A 22,867-nucleotide genomic window follows, 5' to 3' on the forward strand; every position below is an offset into this window, starting at 1 on the left:
ACTTTAAACTAAAGTGCACTTTACATCAACAATAAATTGAACAATAAATTGACCAAGTTATTCAAGGCCAAATTTGACGTGTTCTCAAAGCACAATTTGACATCCATATTTGTTCGTTATTAACTTGACGTCAATAAATTCGTGAATTTCTTGAAAGCAAAATTTTCTTGTCCTCAAAAAAATTGAAGGAACTTGGAATAAATGTTGTAAAAATGTCAATATTTTCAGTAGTACCAATGCAATGATTTTTTTATTAGAAGCTTTTGAATGTCGTTAGTTTCTTTGTTTGAGTAAAGTGTTTGATTTGAAACAGAATAGAATAGAACAGATTAATAAAATAGAGAGATAGATTAGAAAATTAGAATAGATATATAGTATAGAATAAACTTGAAATAGAATAGAGTAGAATATAATAGAATAGATGTAATATATATGTAGATACTTACTAATAAAGTATTTGATTTAAAACAGAATAGAGTAGAATGTAACAGATTAAATGAAATATATAGATAGATTAGAATAGATATATAGTATAGAATAAAGTAGAATATAATATAATAGGTGAAATGATTGTGAAAAGCAATAGTTTTAAGTACCTACTATCGGTATTACAGAGTAATGGAGAAATAGATGGAGATGCATGCAGTAGAATTAGGGCTGGATGGATGAAGTGGAAAGAAGCGAGTGGTGTGTTGTGTGACAGAAAAATTCCAATGAAGCTGAAGGGAAAATTCTATAAAACAGCCATAAGACCGGCTATGATGCACGGAACTGAATGTTGGGCAGTGAGAAAGAAAGCGGAACAACGAATGCATGTGGTGGAAATGAGAATGCTTAGATGGATGAGTGGAGTGACAAAGAAGGATAAAATTAGAAATAAGTATATTAGGGGAAGTCTAGGTGTGGCACCAATTGATGCCAAAATGAGAGAGCATAGGTTAAGATGGTTTGGTCATGTTCAACATCGAGACGTTAATCACCCAATACGAAGAATAGCTGAAGTGCAGATTCCTGGAAGGAGTAGGAGAGGAAGACCAAAGAAGACGATAAGGCAGGACATGTTGGTAAAGGGGATTAACATTGATATGACTCAAGATAGAATTGTGTGGAGAAATGCAATTAGGGAAGCCGACACTGCATAGGGATAAGGCAAAGAGAATGATGATAATAGGTGTAATGTGTAGATACTTATATAGAATAGGTTTGAAATAGAGTAGAATATAATAGAATAAAGAGACTATATACATCCCTAATAGCACAAGGATGTCCTTCACAGACTTTAGGGAGGTCCGTTTTCGTCCAAGGAACGTCCTATTTTGGTCCAAATGTCGTGCTACCGAATGTCCGTTGGACGATATTTAGACCTGTGGAGAATGTATTGTGGGAAATAAAAAATAAATTTTTAAGGAACTTATATTACATCTTATATTAAATTACAATTATTGGATATTACATTATTTACATTAAATTACAATACACTTCTCCAAGAAATTAACGCACCACCTTAAAAATAGGGCATTTTTGATGTCTCGAATTTTCTAAACCTGTTGTCCCATCTGAGTGATTTTTTTATAATATAGCCTAGGCTATAGGTTACATCCTTAAGCTTGTCATGCACTGGGAGCTATACTGTAATATATGTATATTATATCATATCGCTCTCTATAGTAATGAGTGAGCCTGCAGACAGGGAACTAATGGTTCCGTATGTGCAGGCTCACTCATTACTCATTACTATAGAGAGCGATGTGATATATATTATAGTATAGCTCCCCATGCATGACAAGCATAAGGCAGTAACCTATAGCCTCAGGCTATATTATTATAAAAAAATCACTTAGATGGGACAACAGGTTTAGGAAATTCGAGACATCAAAAATGCCCTATTTTTAAGGTGGTGCGTAATGCACTGTATATATAGGTAAACTTATATACAGGCTGTAACAAAAATAAAATTTTTGTGTTTATTTAGTTGGCTATCTATTATAGTGTACAATCATCTAGAATATTTTGAACAAACTAAAAACACGAATATATCATCGAAAAATTAATAAAAAGGTCTTAAAATGCTTGGTTAGATATTAAGATCTAGTTAAAAAGAAACCAAAAACTGGATATTTTCTACAGAACGTAGATTATGAATTTTTAAGCCAGCTAATCCCATTTATTATACAGGGTGTCCCGAAAAGATTGGTCGTAAATTAAATCACATATTCTGGGACCAAAAATAATTTGAATGAACCTAACTTACCTTAGTACAAATATGCACACAAAAAAAGTTACAGCCCTTTGAACATACAAAATAAAAATTGATTTTTTCGAATATATCGAAAACTATTAAAGATTTTTTATTGAAAATGGACATGAAGCAATATTATTGCAGTAACATCTTAAAGAAAAATTATAGTGAAATTTGTGCACCCCATAAAAATTTTATGGGGGTTTTGTTCCCTTTAACCCCCCCAAACTTTTGGGTACGTTCCAATTAAATTATTTCTGCGGTACCATTAGTTAAACACTGTGTTTTTAAAACTTTTTTACCTCTTTCTATTTTTTCGATAAAGCTCTCTTTATCAAGATATGGCTTCTTTTTAAAATGGTTCAAAATATACCTAAAAATGTAAATCATTAATAAATTTTCATATTATTAGTCTCTACAATCGTACTTAACCATATACAAATATGTGGTGGATTTGACAAATATTCAAAATATCACGATAAAAACTGACTTCAAAAAAGTACTAAGAGGCAAAAAAGTTTTAAAAACATTGTGTTTAATAGTACCACAATAATAATTCAATTGTAACTTACACAAAAGTTTGGGGGGGTTTAAACGAACAAAACCCCCATAAAATTTGTATGGGGTGTCGGGTGTCCAAATTTCACTATACAGTGGAACCTTAATTATCTGTCTCTCTATTAACTGTCACCTCTGTTAACCGTTTTGTAAGAGAGACTAAAAACTTTTTTTACAGTCACCTCCTGTTTTCATATGATATTTTTTGACATGTTTTGTAGTAAATTCAATTATCTATTTACTACAAAACATGTCAAAATTTACATGTGAAAACAGAGATGACCCTAAAAATGGTTTTTCGTCTCCTACAAAATTCATGAAAAAGCAGATAGGAGGTATTGTCACATCACCGACAATATACCAGAAGTATATGTGGCCATACCAAATAATACATCCTTGATAAATATAAACATTTTTATTGCACAAAATCTTGTCATATATTTTTTTCCATAATCATCACTACGATGATGATTCGTTTGTATTGAATTGTACATTGCAATTCTCTGATGTTTGGGAAAAAGGGCTTAAGTCAGAATTGCACATCGATAATGTTTAGATGATTTCTGGACCAGAAAAATCGGCTTTTTTTATTGGTACATACAGTTTAAGTCTGCAACACTTTTTTTATGGTCCAGAAATCATCAAAACATTATTGATGTGCAATTCTGACTTAAGCCCTTTTTGCCAAACATCAGAGAATTACAATCTGGTCATAACTGACCAATGAGCAATTTTAATTTAACCTAAATTACTACTGTTCCTTAAAATGAAGAGCTTACCCCATAGCGTCTCTTATCTAATCTAACAAGATCGTGCACTATTCTAACATACACAGGCACACAAGCACTACGCTCTGCTTTTCACTATCACCTATCACTCAAACTAGTTCAAAAGGCTTTGTCCTCTTCAATCTTCTAGTTTGTCCAGTAGTAGATATGAGGAGCTGGATTTCCTCAATATTCTCATACTTATGAAGTTGTTGTTGCTCATGACTTCCTGCTATCTTCTTGATGACTATATTATCCAGGTTCCATTCCTAGGTCTTGATATTTGTTTATAAAGTAATATCTTATTATGCATCGACAATGTGGAGTTTCTTCCAACTAGTCAATACACTTTTTATAGGTATCTTTCTTTTGCCTTTCATAGCCACAACAAGGCTATAATACGTTTCCTTCCTGGTTTTTTTGTAGACCACTTTCAGCTGATTCTAAAAAATTAAAATGAATGGTAATTTTTCTATTCTTTACAATTAAAAATCAAAATAAATAGGTACTACTATTTACAGGTAATAATATGCATAAATAATTCGTTTCCTAAAGAATACAGAAAATTGAAAACGTTTTTATAATACTTACATAATTGTTTAAACAAAAGAGACCCAGCCAGAGCAAAACGCAAAACTAACAGACAGAACTGCAAAAAAAGCCACTAATTTCCATTTTTCCACCCCCTTATCTTATATGCATTTTCCAATCAAAATTTTTAGGTTGTCATGAACATGAAAGACTCAACCTCAACAAATAATAATAAACAAAAAGCTCTACTTCCACTTCCCGCCAAATGGACACAGGTTGGTCAACTGAATTCACGCCGAATAAAATGAAAAAATAGAACAATTTTCTTTTTCGTCAATTTCTTCACGTGAAGTTTATAACGAACAAACTTAGATGTCAAAGTGTGCTTTTACACGTCAAATTTGGCCTTGAATAACTTGGTCAATTTCTTGTCCAATTTATTGTTGATGTAAAGTGGACTTAAACAAATTCACTACAAAACTCCACTTTAACCCTGATAAAACAAGAAGAGAACAAAATAAAATGACCTGAAACGTCAAACAGGTAAACAGTAACACTATGAGAATGGCGCGCGCTTGGGGTATGTAACTAGTGACGTCAGGCCAATGAGAAGCGTTCTTGAAATTTAAAATAATGCTAGATTTCTAATAAAGATTTTTTATAGAAAGGCTTTTTCAATTTCGTTGAAATTTTGGACAATTATTCCTAGGGTGTTTCTTAATCGTTTTACATGTTTGAAATGACTTTTTAATTTTTTGTGAACATCCCTATTGAAGGCCTACAATGTTTAACGGGTGAATCACCTTTCAGAATATACATTCAGAAAGATACATTCAGAAGAATGTATCTTTCATTAGCTTACGCTTGAAGCATTCAAGCGATAAATTCGCATCCCGCTCTTTATGTACCATTTGGGTGAGTTTCCAAGAAAGTTACATTGAAAACAATTGGACAGATCCTTCATTCTACGAGAGAATTCGAAGGTACTTATCGTCTCATAGTATAAAATTTCCAAAATTCTTCAATGCTTCAACTAAAGCTGTACCTCCAACCTGAACCATACCTCCTATACTTCTTCTTCTTTAGGTGCCGGTCCGTATTCAGACGTTGGACGTCATCATGTTTACGAGTTCTTGAAACCTTTCTCTATCGGATGCTGCGCGAAATAATTATTGTACTGTGGAACCACACCATTGCCTAATATTACGCAACCATGAAAGTTTCTTTCGACCATTCCATCTCTTTCCCTCCACTTTTCCTTGTGTTGTAAGGCGAAGTAGATGGTATTTAGGTTCCCTAATTATATGGCCGAAGTATTCTGTTTTTCTCCTTTTTATGATGTTTATGAGCAGACGTTCTGAATTCATCATTTGAAGAACATTTTCATTGGAAGTGTGCGAAACCCACGATATTTTTGTATTCGTCGATAGCACCACAATTCGAATTCGAAGCTTCTAATTTGTTTAGCATTGTGATTTTCCAGTTTATGTCTCACAGCCATACAATAAGATAGACTACACATAACATTTCAGGATCTTCTTGCGAATATTCAGCGACAGATTTCTCTTACATATAACTGGTTTCCAGGTCATAAAAGCCTTACATGATATTTCGATTCTGGTTATTATCTCTTCATCACAGTCGCAATTTACATTTAACCAACTGCCAAGGTATTTAAAATGGTTACCCGTTCTATCCCCTCTCCATCAAGAGAAAACAGACCTTGATCTATAGGTTTGTTCTAGCAAACAGTCAAACTAGCTAGAACAAACCTTATATCAATCTTTCCAACTTCTATCCACTTTGTCTTTTAAATATTGATTTTAAGGCTTCTCCGATAACTTGCTTCACTGACTAGATTTACTAATGTCTAGAGAGCTTGTAAATTTTCCCCAAGAATGGCTTTATCGTCAGTGTATCTAATATTGATCTGCTATACAATGTGATCTAAAACCATCCTTACCAAACTTAAAAACCAACTGTTACATATTAATATTGTATAAAATTAACTTTATTAATAATTGTGCCTCTGGAATTTTAAAAAGATCGATTTTATTTCCAGAGAACGGCAGTTCTCGCCAGTGGCGCACAACCTCCCTACACGCGACACTATATATACACGAAATTTTCGATTTTCTAAATCTGACTGAATTTAAAATTGGGCCAACTCCCATCTTAAAATTCAGGAAAATACTCACCCATCCATAGGTCAACCATCCATTTTGGTCCAAGGCTGTGGATCTTACGGTCCTCCCTATTTAGGGTTTTTCGTTCTCGGTCCCAAAACTCCCAAAAATTTCGAAAATTGAAGTCCGGCTTCTGATAGTACTGATCATTACCTTTACAACGCATATCTAATTTTGAAAATCGGTTATACCATTCAAAAGTTACCGAGCTCAGAAGTATGACTCAGTTTTTATTTAAAAAGGGGAAAATGTTTGTGGAAAAGTTACACATATTTGCATTTTTTTTTTCTGTGTTTGAAGAGGGGGTGAGGACCGATTCAGAACCGGTCTAGTTTGTGACTTTTGACCACCCATAAGCCAGCTATAGGACTTGGTTGGTACAAAACCGCATATTTTTTGGGAGTATATATCTTCGGTTCAAGAAAAGACAGGAGAATCACAAATACACCAAATCAATAGTGTTGAGTTAAGATTTCAAATGGTGTTTAAGCCGTCAGGATCAGACATACACAAGGCTCATTATAGCCGAAAAACTAAACTTTGAAAATTTTGGGATTTCGACAATTACCCAAAATTTCAACCTACGAATTGCACCCATAACTGAGCGTTTGTAGAAGGAATCTAGACGAATTTAACTGTGTATACCTCATATCCGGAAAAATTCGAATTTTTAAGTTATAGGCTTCGTAAGTATGATAAAATCTATTTCCTATGGGAAAAAACGGTTTTTCAAGCTCAATAATTCCCATAGGCGTAACCAGGATGATCCTAAGGGGGGGGTTACATCTACCTGAAAGGGGGGGGTTACAACTACTGGAAATATCTGAGGGATATGATGTTAAGCGTATAGAGCTGAAAGTACATCCCAATGGGGGGGTTACAACCCCCAAAACCCCCCCCTGGTTACGCCTATGATAATTCCTGCAATAGCTTCAGTTATCATAGTTGACCTTAGATGCATCAGATACTACTTGTCAATACGTTTCAAACTCATGTTTAGTGATCAAAGTCGGTTAAGCCGTTTAGAATTTATTAAGCTACAAAGTATAATCCAATTAATGATTATTCCAGAAATGTTTTATGTAGTGTTAGTGATTACGACGCTAAATTTGATCTGGCAACGGGCAATTCGAGTTCATTTACCGGCCATCCCAATATTTTTTTTCAATCTATTTTGAATAGAAAAAAAAATCTAGTGTACATTCGATGGACACTAGATCATTTGGGAGATAATGCGACAAAGGCGTTCATTTATAAAGCTTAACGTGTAATCGAGAAACATTGCATTAAACTTCATACATTTAATTTATAAATAACTTTAAAAAACTCCTGATACAAGAATAAAAAAAACCGCTAAACGCCGTTAAAATGAGTGGCGCATACAATATTCCAGCTACAAAAGATCTGATAGAATATTACGTGGCACGAAAATGTATTTTCATTTTGATGCAAAACAAAATTCTAGTTTTATTTTAAAAGATTTTTTCATAATATTTGCTAAATTTGAAGTAAACGCGCCACAAAAGAGTTTCAAAATTCAAACTGTATCAAAGCTACTTCATCTATCACACTTTTCACAATTTGCCTGCCTTTCCGGATTCTCTGCTTTATCTCTGCTCCCCCCAATCCGGTCTTGTCAAACAATGCTCTCACTCGGGTATTTAAATGTTTCCACCTGATTAATGTTACCGTCATCATTGACAAGAACTTGCAACCGAGCCTACCTATTTACCACCAAATACTCTGTTTTTGTTAGACTCACTTGCAGTCCTTACTTTTGATACTCATGATACATCTCTTGATGATCTCTTCATCATAAATTCTAGATCGAAAGCATCCTGAGCTATCACAACCTGATCATCTGCAAAACTAAGAGAGAAAGGGTGTTGTCATTAACTGGAATACCCATTCCGCTACATCTCCTCTTCCAGCTTCTAAGGGTTGACTCAACATACAAATTAAACAAAAGAGGAGACATACTACAACCCTGTCTAAAAGGCCTTTTGTGACATTAATGGAGTGCGACAATATCTCTCCCTTTCTAACTTGTACCGTATTATTTCTGTACATTTCTAAAAGATTGATTTTCACTGTATACATTTTTTTCCAGCTATGTCACCTGTCAACCCTTTTACTTCGATAGCCAACTCAACCTTGACCGGTGGTAGTACCACTCCCGGTCCGCAGACGCCCGGAGTAGACTCCAACGACGAACTCCGCACCGCCTCAAACTCATCGTGCCAATCACCTCAGCCTCAACCATCGTCCTCAACAGCCACGTCGACGTCCAATTCCTCATCTTCCACTAACAGCCAAAGTAAACCACCGTATTCCTATGTAGCGCTAATAACGATGGCAATCCAGAGCAGTCATTTGAAGAAAGCAACGCTCTCAGAGATCTATCAGTACATCACTTCGAAGTTCCCTTACTTCGAACGGAATAAAAGAGGATGGCAGAATTCCATTAGACATAATTTAAGTCTGAATGAATGTTTTATTAAGGTGAGTACAATTTTTTTTAGTAAGACAGTAAAACCTTCCAATAACGGCCACTATTGTCCGTTATCCACTGTTGTCCGTTATATAAAGATGTCCGCTATTGACAGGTTTTTTAGTCCACAAATACATTACAAAGTACAGAGTTCAATACATTTTTTTACTGAAAGACAGCTTCTGTTTCAATTCGGTTCAGAGGTGGTGCACCATCACCATACGTACGTTTCGGTCTCTCCAGACCTCCTCAGTGGGCTACATGAACACCTCTAAATCGAAATGTAACCAAACTATCTATTTAAACTTCTTCTTCTTCTTTTTCCTCTTTATAAGCAATTCTGCTTGTTCATTGGCGGATTGATACCTCTATGGAAGGTTGTCACTCCATCTTTTGCGCGGTCGGCCGATACTTCTGCCGATTGCTGATTTATCTCGTGCTATTTTGACCACACGTGTCTCCCCCATTCTGGTTATGTGGTTGTTCCATTCTTTTTTATATTTAGTGTCCATTCGTTTATACACTGTACGTTACATTGTCTTCTAATATCTTCGCTCCTCTTTCGATCTCTCAGTTCTTCTCAGTACTCTCATCTCTCCCATTTCCAATAGTCTTTGTGTTGTGGCTGTATTGGGTCTTGTTTCTGATGCATATGTCATTATTGGTCTTACACTGACTTTATAAATTCTTGACTTCATCTCGGTGTTAATATGTCGGTTTCGCCATATAGTGTTATTAAGGCATCCTGCCAATCTATTTGCTTTTTGTACTTGATTTCTCACTTCTTTGTCTAGGTCTCCGTAACTTGACAATGTAATTCCAAGGTATTTTACTTCCATTACTTGTTCAATACTGATACCATCAATTTCTATTTTGCATCTGATTGGTTCTTTACTGATTACTATCGTTTTGGTTTTCTGAGATGAAATTGTCATATTGAATTCTTTTGCTCTTATGTTAAATCTGTGGACTATTCTTTGCAGACTATCTTCATCTTGGGCTATCAATATTGCGTCGTCTGCGTAGCAGAGTATTTTTACTTCTTTGTTTTCCATTCTATATCCTCTTCCTTTGTTGACGTTTTTGATGATTTCATCCATGATTAACTTGAAAAGCATAGGACTCAATGAGTCTCCCTGTCTTATTCCGCTGCCTATATCTATAGGTTCTGTAAGTTGTCCATCTATTCTGACTTCCATTTTGTTGTTTTGGTAGATGTTCTCAACAGTTTTTATGATATCTAGAGGGACTTCTCTATTATACAGAAGATGGATTACATCTTTGAGTCTTACTCTGTCAAATGCTTTCTCTAAGTTAATCAGACATAGAAATACTGGTCTATTATACTCTAATGATTTCTCAGTAACTTGCTTTATGACGAATATTGCATCTGTACACGATCTTCCAGTACGAAAACGCTGTTGTTCATCTGCTAAACTTATCCTCTGATTCATTACGTCTTGTAAGATTTTAGTTGTAAGTTTTAGGGTAGTATTTAACAAGTTGATACCTCTGTAGTTTTCTGGCTGCTTTTTATCTCCTTTTTTGAATAGGAAAATTAGTTCGCTCGTTCTCTATTCTTCCGGTATTTTATTGTGTTTTATGATTTTGTTAATTAATGTTGTTAATTGTTCTGTCATTGCTGCTCCACAATATTTCAGTAATTCGTTTGGTATTCCATCCTTACCTGCAGCTTTTCCGTTCTTCAGCTTTTCGAGTGTTTTTCGTACTTCCTGTGCACTTATATTACCATCTTCATTTATGGTAATTTCTGGTGTTTCCGGTTCTAGCATCATTTGTTATTCCTCTGCTTTTCTATCCTTTTCTATGTGCTTTGGTTCTATTAGTTCCTTTACCTCCGTTCTTTGACCTCTTATAAAGCGCCATATTTCCTTTTGGAGACCATAAAAATCATGTTCCATTTCTTTCGAAAAACGTTCCCAGTGATCATTTTTTATTCTTCTTACTACTGAATGTGTTTCGTTTCTTATAGTCTTATAATTATCGTATGCCTCTTGTTTTTTAGTTGACATGTATTTTAGGTAAGCTTTTTTCTTCTCTTTACATTTTTCCTTCACGTCTGTACAAAACCATGGAATTCTTCGTCTGGAAGCGATTTATTTTTATTAATGTTTCTTTCACCAAGAACTTCCTTGGCTGAGGCTAAGATATTAGACTTAATTTTTGCCCAGCTTTCTTCGACTCCGTCACTTTCTGTGATATACATGTTGCTGCTTTTTTCCGTTAGTCTTTTTTGGAATAGGTATCTTGTGGAGTCGTCCTGTAAGCTTTCGACTTTAATCTTGGTGGTGTATTCTGCTGTTTTGTTATCACATATATGTGTTTTCATTCTGATTTTGCACAATACCAATTTATGATCGCTTCCTATTTCTGCGTCTATTTAAACTGAATTATAAAAATAATTCGCGTATCGGACGCTGTAGTGACATCTATTAAAGAAATGTGTTCCAGATGTAAACAATAAATCTGAAACTTCTTGTGGAACCACTTTCTGGTAACATCCTTACTCTCTACCTTTTACAATTTATAAGGCAAGGAGACGACGAATAAAGGAGACGAAAGGGACTCTACAATATGCAGTCACATTCCGTTTATTCGTAAAATTCATAAATGAAACATAATAGTAAGGGAGGCAAGTATGCCAAATTTGCAAATACTCGAGCGTTATGGGTTGTGAAGATTAGGTCATAAAACCAAAAAAAGTTAAGTTTTCTATTTTAGTAGAGACTTTCCATTTTTTAATTTAATTTTCCAACAATCGTTTTTTCCGATTATAGCTCCATCTATTAATACTTAATTCGAAAAAATGTCTCGAATAAAAGTTACTTATTTTTACGTGAGGAATCCAAATCTGCAATAAAAAATGGCGGCTCCTTTTTAAGATTTTAAATTAACCCCCCACCCCATTTTCGTGGGGGATCGTGTTTGGTGTCATTTGATAGATTTTTAAAAATATTGAACACGTATTTTTCAATTTTTTCAACTTTGGGACTCACCCATTTCCTTACAAATCGTCAGATTTTTGAAATATACACAATTATGCATCTACTTAACTTACCATATAGTCCTGTCGCCAGACGGGGTACAACGGCCTCCTTTATTCAGATGGACTTACCTAAGTTTTTTTATGTATTTTGACCCGTAGAACACGAATTTTTTGGGTAACAGTTGATCCGGATGTCGATAAAATTGTTATTAACAAAGAACTTGAGGAATTATATAACAGCGATTTTTCACAAAATAAAACATTTTTTTGTATTTTTTAGGTCATTCTAAGCAAAAAATGTTCTTACAAGTTTTTTCGTAGGATGTATAGTTTCCGAGATAAACGCGGTTGAACTTTCAAAAAATCGAAAAATTACAATTTTTGAACCCGAATAACTTTTGATTAAAAAATAAAATAACCATTCTGCTTATCCCATTTGAAAGTTAAGTCAAATTATACCGTTTTTGATTATTTTCATTCCTAAAAATTAATTTTTTTATTGTTAAACAAAGCTATAAACACATAGTGCTTGAGTGATGTTTTCAATGCATCTCCCATATAAAATCGAACGAGTAGGCGCTCCTACAAACAGGCAATTTGTACGTACGTAGCATGCATTAAAACACTATTTGTTTATAGCTATGTTTGACAATAAAAAAATTAATTTTTAGCAATGCAAGTAAGCAAAACACCGATATAATTTGGCTTGAACTTTCAAATGCGGTAATATAAGCAGAATTGCTATTTTATCTTTTAATCCAAAGTTATTTGGGTTCAAAAATTGCAATTTTTCGATTTTTTGAAAGTTTAACCGCGTTTATCTCGAAAACTATGCATCCTACGAAAAAACTTTTAAGAACATTTTTTGCTTAGAATGACCAAAAAAATACAAAACATGTTTTGCTTTGCGAAAAATCGCTGTTATATAATTGCTGAAGTTCTTTGTGTCAACTGTTACCCAAAAAATTCGTGTTCTACGGGTCAAAATACATAAAAAAACTGGGGTAAGTCCATCTGAATAAAGGAGGCCGTTGTATCCCCCTGGCGACAGCACTATTATCTTAATCTGACGATTTCGTATTTTTCTAACGATAGATTTTTTTCGGACCCTTTAACGAACTTCCCTGTATTAAGAGTCCATATATGGTAGGGGTAAATTTACAGGGTACAAGGTTTCTCCCCATGTAATTTTTTGACGCGCTCGAGTAACTGCAAAAATCCCCGCTTGGGCTCCCCTACCATAATATGCATATGCATCAATGCATCAATTCTAAGTTGCTTAAAAAAGTGCAGTTTTATTATAACAAAATATCATCCTATATATTTCTTTATAGGTACCTAGAGAAGGTGGTGGTGAACGAAAAGGTAACTACTGGACTCTTGATCCCCAATACGAAGACATGTTCGAGAATGGTAATTACAGAAGGCGAAGGAGAATGAAGCGACCTTACCGCTCTGCCCAACCGTACCCGAAAGCCTTTTTTGGAGACACCCTTAGTCAGCACGGATTACCGTTACCTAGAAATATATTTACCCCACCTACGTACCCCCCTGCTTATTCCAGGTTAGTATAAAATGTTATACTTATCACATCACATAATATGCCATTATGTATTCAAATTCTTATTGGAAGAATAATGCAATCTACAGCTGGTGCCGCTTCTCGCATCCTAATTTCAAGAGTTTTCTGTTGAAGCAATCTTCAGTTTTTAGATCTCTGGCGGTCATTACATCTTCGACATCTTCTTTCTACGACCTGGTCTACCTCGTTTTCTTCTAGTGGGCGGAGTCCATTTTTCAATTTTTTTTTTGAATATCTATTTTCAGTCATTCTCTGAAAGTGTCCATACCTGTTAAGACTTTCGGCTTCCATCGTATCGATTATGTCCATTTCTCTCATAACATCTTCGTTTCTCACCATAATATCAAGTCTAGTGAGCCGCCAACATCGTCTCCAATAGTTCATTTTCATGGCCTTACTTTTTGACTTTTTTCTTTGGTTTATTTCACACAATTCGGCGCCGTACAACCCAATACTTTCTATCATTGTTTTATAAATTCTTCTTTTATTTTCTTTTGTTATTTTATTATTCCACAATAGTCAGTGTAGCTGTCTGGTGGCTGATCTTGCTTGGCCCATCCTGGAATGTATTTCGTCGCTACTCCCTGCTTTTGATGTTATTTGGACTCCCAAGTATTTGAAGGTTTCAGTTGGGTTTATAGTTCCCATTTCAATATGTAGGCTTTCTGTTTTTTTCCTACATGTAAGTACTCGGTTATTTATATATTAATTGTAAGGCTCCACTTAATGTACTCCTCTTCCAGTTTTCTGAACATATAGTCTATATCACTCTCGTCTTCAGCTAGAATGGCTTGGTCGTCAGCGAAGTGTATTGTGTACGATCTATCGTCTTCTATTGGGATGCCCTCAGTGAGAGCGCCTCATTTAAAATATATTTTGAAGAGTGTAGGTGCTATGCAGTAACCTTGCTTTAGACTCTTAGGTGCTAATAGGAATTTCTCTAGTTAATTTGTTTCCAAGAAGACTCCAACAATTATAGAGGTATAAATCTACCGAACACCACACTTAAGCTAACCACAAAAGTCCTAACTAACAAAATTAATAAACTAACAACTTTATCAGATGAACAACAAAGATTAAGATCCGGAAGATCCTGCGTAGACGCCTATTTGTACTGAGACAAATCACAGAAAAGGCTATCGAGTACAATAAACCAGCATATCTATGTTTTATAGACCTGACAAAGGCTTTCGATCGCATCCAAGTCAGAGACGTCTTACACTTACTTTATAGAAGAAACATACCAATAAATATTATACAAACCATCGAAAACATCTACTTCCATAATCGAATACAGGCAAAGATAAATGGAAAACTAACACAGTTTATACCAGTACAAAGCAGAGTCAGACAAGGTGACTCGTTAAGCCCACTGCTCTTTAATATAATAATGGACGAAATAATAGAAGCAGTACGTAAAGGTCATGGTTACAGAATGGGGAACAAAGAAATCCAAATATTATGTTATGCAGACGACGCCGCATTAATCGCCGAGACAGAAGACGATCTCCAAAGATTAACACACATCTTCAATAGAACAGCCAAGAAATACAATATGATAATATCAGCAGAAAAACCAAATGTGTGACAACATCTAAATACCTACTACGATGTAAAATCGAAATTGATGGGGAAATAATAAAGCAGGAAGCAAGGTTTAGATATCTGGGAATAGATATAACCAGTTATGGAGATGTTGAAGAGGAAGTACGACAACAAAACTTAAAAGCAAGTAAAGCGGCGGGATCTCTTAATGACACAATCTGGAAGAACAAACACCTAAGACAAGACACAAAAGCAAGAATCTATAAAACAGCAATTAGACCTATATTGACATACACGGTGGAGACACATCTAAAATGAGACGACTACTAGAAACAACAGAGATGAAAATACTTCGATGAATATCAGGGAAAAGTCTGTTGGATAGGGAGAGAAGCGAAAACATAAGAAGATCATGCAATGTAGAAGACATTAATGGATGGGTGACAAAACGGAAACAGGAGTAGAACGAACACTTTAGTAGAATGGCAGAGGATAGGATAGTACGAATAGCACGAGATAAATCACCAAGTGGACGGATAAGAAAAAGATGGTGCGATAATTTAAACAATTTAGGAGGCTAATATTGAAGAAGAAACAGGCTTTAACGCCTACATACAAGAAGAAGAAGAAGAAGAATTTGTTTCTAGTTTTAATGTTTACCGTCATATATTTGTAAAGCTGTTGTACTGCTTGACTATTTTTTTGCTTATTACTTGTTTTTCCATTGCTTCCCAGATCATTGAAAGTGGTACACTACCGTATGCCTTTGTCAAAGCTATAAAGACTATATGGGTGGAAAGGTTATGGGCTTACATTTCTTATTCTTAAGGTGCCGAGACCGCTTGTCGATCGTTGGCTCTCATGTTGCCCAGCATATTAGCAATCATTGTCTTATTTACAGCCGCACGAAATAGTTCAGTACTATTAGTTTTCCCAAACAATTGGCGTAGGTTTTTAAGCCAAGAAATTGTACGGCGGCCCATACTTCTTTTTCCCATTATATTACCTTGCATGACAAGGTGAAGTATGTCATATTTTTCTGGGTGACGCATTATAATGTATTATAAGTATTATATTATATTCTTCACACTACTTCAGAACTTTTATTCAAACGTTGCAAAACCCTTTCGTTTGTGACTCTTTCTACCAAATTGATCTTGAGAATACGGCGGTAGAGCCACATGTCAACTGCTTCCAGGTTCTTCAAAAGCGATTCTGTCAGGGTCCATGCTTCAACACCGTACGGGGCTTACATACATACATACATTTCTAGACATTCAAAAATTGTTAAACCACGGCTTTTCTTTTCAGATACGATAATTGGCTCGGCCAAACTCAACTAGCGTCTTATACAACTTGCAATACAGCGGCGTATCCCCAACAAGGCTACCCTTCCCCCGCAGCTTTTAGCACGTGTAGCGTACGACAGGACGCCGCAACGAGATACCCACCCCCTTACTGGCCTCCCGAGGGAGACTATTCTCCGGGACCGCACGGATCGCCTCCAACGGATACCCAATTGATGCTGCAGTGGTGACTGTTGTTGAAAAAAGGCAATGTGATTTAAATCGGGGTAGTGAGGTGATCACTTCTCCTAGTGAAATGTTTATATGAATTTTATAAAGTAATTGTTTTTTCTTGTGATGATTTTGATGAGGTGAACCAAGTGTACGAATTTAGTGAAAGGTAGGATTTCCTGTGATCTGCTTTTCTTAAAAAAAAGATAAACAATGTATAGAAAAACTACATTCTGTATCAGATGGTGATAGATGATACTAAACTTACGTGCATAGAAATCGGCCCACTTAAAAATTTGGTCAATTTTGATGTCTCGTATTTCCTAAACCTGTGTGCCGATTTAAGTGATTTTTTTAATATGTTATAGCCTGATTCTCTAACAATATCGCTGTAATAATAATGTTGCTAAATAGATAAACTTTCACTGTATACCGGGTGTACGAATCAAACTGTGTTTTTTTCTCAAATTTCGCATCACCCTGTGGAATATTCTAGCATTTATAAAATACTGAAAATCGTTTATGTTGGATAATAAAAAAATTAGGAACCTTAACAACTAAACATGTTCTTCATCAATACTCGGTGTTTCTAAATAAGTGGGACAAACTTTAAGGGGCAATTCTGCATGAAAAAATAATGACAGTTTGCTTTTAAACGTATGTTTGCAAATGTTTCGTTTCGGAGATACGGGATGTTGAATTTTTTTGTTACAAACTGACGATTTATTTACTGCTCTAAAACTATTTGAGATATGCAAATGAAATTTGGCAGGTTTTAAGAGATAGTTATTGCACAATTTAATTTGCATATCTCAACTGGTTTTAGAGCAATAAATAAATCGTAACAAAAAATTCAACATCCCGTATCTCGGAAACGAAATATTTGCAAACATACGTTTAAAAGCAAACTGTCATTATTCTTTCATGCAGAATTACCCCTTAAGTTTGTCCCACTCATTTAGAAACACCGTGTATTGATGAAGAACATGTCTAGTTGTTAAAGTACCTAACTTTTTTATTATCCAACATAAACGAATGAATCAAAAACAAAATGTTAAGAAAACCTGAGGCTATAGTTGGGTTTTTCAGTATTTTATAAATCCTAGAATATTCCACAGTGTGATGCGAACTTTGAGAGAAAAACACAGTTTGATTCGTACACCCCGTATACAATAAAAATTTACCTATTTAGCAACAATATTATTGCAGCGATATTGTTAAAAAATCAGGCTATGACATATTAAAATCACTTAAATCGACCAACAGGTTTAGGAAATACAAGACATCAAAAATGACCAAATTTTTAAGTGGGCCGATTTCTATGCACGTAAGTTTATTTCAACACCATTTTATATTCTTCTTAGAGAACATTCATAAACTATACATCGTAGAGAAGAGAGAGAGAGGCTTATTACGATGGTAAAGTAGTGCGGCTACCTAAAGTTGTGCTCACTACGGAGAGCAATGGATTGTATCCTCGCTCGGGCCCTTGCTCTCTGGTATTTATATTCGTTATATTCGTGAATTCTCGCATTTAAAATAAATACAATATTTTAAAAAATGCGAGAATTCACGAATATAACGAATATAAATACCAGGGAGCAAGGGTCGGAGCGAGGATACAATCCATTGCTCTCCGTAGTGAGCAAACCCTAAGAGACTCATTCATATTCATCTCGGATGGGTGCTATTATGGAGGTGTGGAATTACATAAATAAGGGATCTACCTGTTTTACGAAATGATCCATTGTTTATGTAATTTCACACCTCCAACAATAGCACTCCACTGAGCTGAATATTAGTTAGTCTCTTAGATACCTGGTAAAGGTATGCACGTCAGGAGGAAGGGGGCCATCAGTGCACATCCGACGTAGTTTGGTGTATTTAAATTTGTCGCTATTGTCTTCATAAATGATTACTTTTTATTAGCTTCTACCAGAGGGCACCATTATTCTAAGTATCAGTTAATCATAGCCTTACGATTTTTACTGTCCTTCAGTCTAATCCCAATTTGAGGAACATGTATCTAAGTATAAAATGTTTATATTTAAGATTACTTAAAATTCTATGGACCGTTAAATAGCGAAACCCTTGGTAAAAATCAATGGTAAGATACTATGGGACTCTATGGGACAGAGCTAAAAGTAGAGATAAACGACGAAGATAATAAGTGAATAATTTTCTGGACTGAGAAAGAAATAGAAGAGTAGAATGAAGAAATGATATAAAACGTATGACGTCAAATACAGTGGTAAAGAGAGACGGTTCTCCAATACGAAGACGATCAGTGGGAAGACCACGAAAACGATGCTACAACAATTTCCAGGAGGCGCATAGAAAAACAAACACAGTCATGTCTACACAAAAAGAAGAAGAAGAAGAATATATTGTTAATTTAAGGTGAAAGAAATACGTAGAATAAGAATAAAAAATACGTTACGTTTGGTTCACCCCATTCCGACGTTTTGTACAAATAGGGGAAGTGTATATAGACCTTAGTTACAAGAATTAATATATTTGAAATTTGCCGAACGTTGCAAAAACTGTTACGTGTGGCCGTTTTATTTTTATTACTGAGTTATCGTCGAATATTTTGTGTTCAAATTAGAAAATAAGTTTTAGGACAAACTGTATAATACTTACTTCCATAATATATTCAATCATAAAATTATCATACGAGGGTCATTTGTAAAATAAAGTTCTCTATGCCGCTGATAAAGAGTGCGACGTGTTGGGAGAAGTCTGACAACACTGCATGCTTACGCATCAACTCTCGCTCTTTCTCACCCCAACACTTTCGCCTCCTGCGTTGCTCAGTGTCGACCTAGCAGCCTTAGAAGATGGAGGTCACGGTTGCTTTTACTGCCAATGTGAAATTCATGCTGTGATCCGTTTTTTGATCCGTTTATGAGCAAAAGTGCATATCTGTTCAACATGTTCGCAATGAACGGAAATTCACGATGACGATCGGAGCGGAAGGCCTTCAGATTCAGCATGAATATCTGTTCGGCCTTCACTGAATTCTTTACACCATTTGCAAACAAATAGACGATGAATGTCAATAGGTAAATTCCATTTTGCATCTAAAAAACGTATCACTGCATGAATTTCACATTGGCGGTAACAACGACCGTGACCTCCATCTTCGAAGACTGCTAGGCTGACACTGAACAATACAGTAGCAAGACGAAAGTGGTGGGGACGAGAGAGAGCGACAGAGAACCTTTTTTTACGAATGACCTATTACGTCACAATACACTATTAGTAACTTAATATCAGTCGTAAACTAATACACTCATAAACATAAATCTTGGTAACTTTTTTTGCATTTATAATAAATATTACTAGTGATTTTGTACTATATTTTAAAGTACATATTATATTAAAAATAATTTCTTACGGTTCAGCGATCGAATAATAGATATTATCATACTAGGTATCAGAAAAATAAAAAATACAAAATTAATGCTGGTTTCAAATGCAGTCGTTAGAAACTATTGAAAAATGGTTTCGAAAAACGTTAAAACTGTCTCTTTTACATTTGTAATTGTGTACGTTCTTTAACGGTAAAATATTGCAAAACCTCTAAATTTTAAAGAACCGCTTGGATTGACATGAAATTTGGCATACACATAGCTAACACGTCAGAGAAAAAAAGTGATATTGTGCCGATGTGTGCTCTACTCTGGGGGTGAGTTTCACCCCCTATTGGGGGTGAAAAATACATGTCCAAAATGAGTCCGGAAACGGATAAAATGACTAATTTTAAGGAACTTTTGTTCCATAGAGTTTTTTCGCCAAGTCAATACTTTTCAAGTTATTTGCGAGTGAATATCATTTTTCAACAAAATAACCACGTTTTTAGACGGTTTATCGCAAATAACTCAAAAAAGTAAGTATTTTCTAGAAAAAAATATTCTTATCAAAAATATAGCCCTTAAAAAACTGAAAAAAATGGTGTATATGTTAGGGCTCTGTACCTAGTAGACGCAGAGTTATAGCTAATGAAAAATAAGTTCATATTCGTCAAATTCGAAATCGAATATTTCAATGAGAAATAATCAAACAATGAAGCACTTTTTGGGGAAAACTTATTTCAACTTTTTTAAAGTGTTTAAAAAAAGCTTTATTTCTGCTTTTTAAAAAAAATTCTAGCATCAAAAGTAAACAAGTTACGCTAAAAATAAAGTTGGTGCCTTTTGTTTTGATAAAAAAATCAGGAAAATCACCCCCTAATTAGCAAATCTAATGAACTTAATCGTTACCACTTAATAAGTTTTTTTACTAGTTTATGTATTTTTTATATGATCTGTAGGTCTCATCGGTTCAAAGTTTTTATTTTTGAAAGGGCTGCAGTTAAAAGGATTTGAACGAGTCACTAATCACGAGTGTATGCAAATTTAGAAACACCAAATCTTAACCAGTTTTTGTTTTACAGAAAAACAAAAAAATACAAAATATTCAGAAAAGCATAGCCGACTTTTTTTTGTTTCTTAAGATTTTTGGTATATCCGACAATTCTCAAGTTATTATGAAACAAAGCATGTTTTTCAAAATTAAAATTTTTTTAAATTATATTTTAAAACCAATTTTTTTTTAAATAAGCACTTTGAATTAATGAAACTTACAGATCATATAAATACAACATAAGTAAAGTAAGTTATGAAGCGATAACTATTAATTGCATATAAGTTGCTAATTAGGGGTGATCTTCCCGATTTTTTTTTGCCAAAACAAAAGGGACCAACTTTATTTTGGGTTTAACGTATTTACTTTTGATTCTAGAAATTTTTTTATAAAATAAAAATAAAGATTTTTTTTAACACTTTAAAAAAGTTGTCATGAGTTTTCCCCAAAAAGTGCTTCATTTTTTGGATATTTCACGATAAAATATTCTATTTGGAATTTGACGAATATGAACCTATTTTTCATTAGCTATAACTCTGCTTCTGCTAGGTATAGAGCCCTAACATATACACCATTCTTTTCAGTTTTTTACGTACTATATTTTTGCAAAGAATGTCTATTTCTAGAAAATACTTACTTTTTGAGTTATTTGCGAAAAACCATCTAAAAACGTGGTTATTTTGTTGAATAATGAACATAGTCACTCGCAAATACCTCGAAAAGTATTGACTTGGTGAAAAAACTCTATAGAATAAAAGTTGCTTAGAATTAGTCACTTTATCCATTTCCGGGCTTATTTTAGACATATATTTTCACCCCCATAGCAAAAGCACACATCGGCACAATATATCACTTTTTTTCTTTGTCATGTTAGCTATCCGTGTGCCAAATTTTATGTCAATCCAAACGGTTCTTTAAAATTTACAGCAAAAACCGTGAAAGAATGTACTATTACTAGTATTTTTCGGTTAAAGTAAGCATTAACAAAAAATTACAAGAATAACATTTTGTCTTATAAGCCAAAATAAGCCAAATTATTTAAAAAAAAAGTAGATAATTTTTAAACAAAAACTGCAATTTTTTATAAATTGTTTAAGAATAAATTTGTTATAAATAAATAGGTTGCCATGGAAAATTTTCAGTAAACTTTTAAACATAGCATATTAGCATCATAACTCATAACCTATCAATTAAAACAAATTTCAGTTTGTGGGTATGAAATCGACCTTTTTTTGACAAAAGCTATAAAGGTAGATAACTACCAAATTTCATAGTAATATATAAAAAATAAAAAAATGTATAAGTAGGTACATATTTAACAATGTCATTTATTTTAAGACGCTGAAAGTAAAAAATATATTAATTTTTTAAATTCCGTCCGACATAAACGTTAAGAGCGTAGGCGCAAAATTTCGCACCAACGCTTTTTAAATGCATTCTTTTTTCGAATCCTGAGAAAACTAATAAATATTTTAAAAAAATTTAAATGCAGAATGAAAAAAACAAAAAGTTTTTTTAAATCAGGCTATTTTAAATTAAAAATTACAGTAAATTTTCTTTTTTTCTTTCACCCCTTTAGCTTATTAAAATAAACATTATAGAAGTTTTCAGGGACTTTCGACCCTCGGTAAGACTGTAATCTTTTACATTATTGAAATTTTGCGCCTACGCACTTAAAAATATTCAATTTTTTTTAGATGTAATAGAATTCTGTATTTATGTAATTTAAATTGTATAGTTATTATTAGTAAATATAATTTCTATGTGACACTCTGTTTTATTTCATACCATTAATGAAAAAGCATGGACACAAGTTTTTAAAATAGTTTATCTACTCTATCTCATATTATGCATAAGTTTTTAGTTTGTGAAAACTGTCATTATAGATAGCAGTGTGTGAAGGATTTAAAGTGTGTGTGAAGTAACAATGTATTTTAAATGGGGTTTACTTTTTCGCACTGTTTTTTTTTGCACACTTTCATAACGAGCAGTCCACAATTATTGGGATCAAAGCAAAGCTAGCCGTGCAAAAAATTA

At 34.1% G+C, this 22,867-nt stretch overlaps 1 protein-coding gene and 1 long non-coding RNA gene across 2 annotated transcripts in view; one reads left to right on the forward strand and one right to left on the reverse strand.

The window, feature by feature from the left end:
- LOC114342365 (forkhead box protein L2-like) overlaps positions 1–22,598 on the forward strand; it is a 146,126-nt gene extending 123,528 nt beyond the window's left edge. Inside the window, exons 3-5 of the mRNA XM_028293164.2 lie at positions 8,392–8,783; positions 13,114–13,343; positions 16,218–22,598. Of these exons, the coding sequence (XP_028148965.2) occupies positions 8,392–8,783; positions 13,114–13,343; positions 16,218–16,443 (848 nt within the window). The 3' untranslated portion in view covers positions 16,444–22,598. The remainder of the gene's footprint in view (positions 1–8,391; positions 8,784–13,113; positions 13,344–16,217) is intronic.
- On the reverse strand, positions 1,400–4,546 carry LOC126889778 (uncharacterized). The gene is made up of 2 exons (XR_007700173.1): positions 4,156–4,546; positions 1,400–4,007 (listed from the first exon to the last, which is right to left on the reverse strand). It is a non-coding gene; the product is annotated as an uncharacterized LOC126889778 (long non-coding RNA).
- Positions 22,599–22,867: the final 269 nt, after the last annotated feature.

The sequence above is a fragment of the Diabrotica virgifera genome, chromosome 8 (assembly GCF_917563875.1).
Source record: "Diabrotica virgifera virgifera chromosome 8, PGI_DIABVI_V3a".
NCBI lineage: Eukaryota > Metazoa > Arthropoda > Insecta > Coleoptera > Chrysomelidae > Diabrotica > Diabrotica virgifera.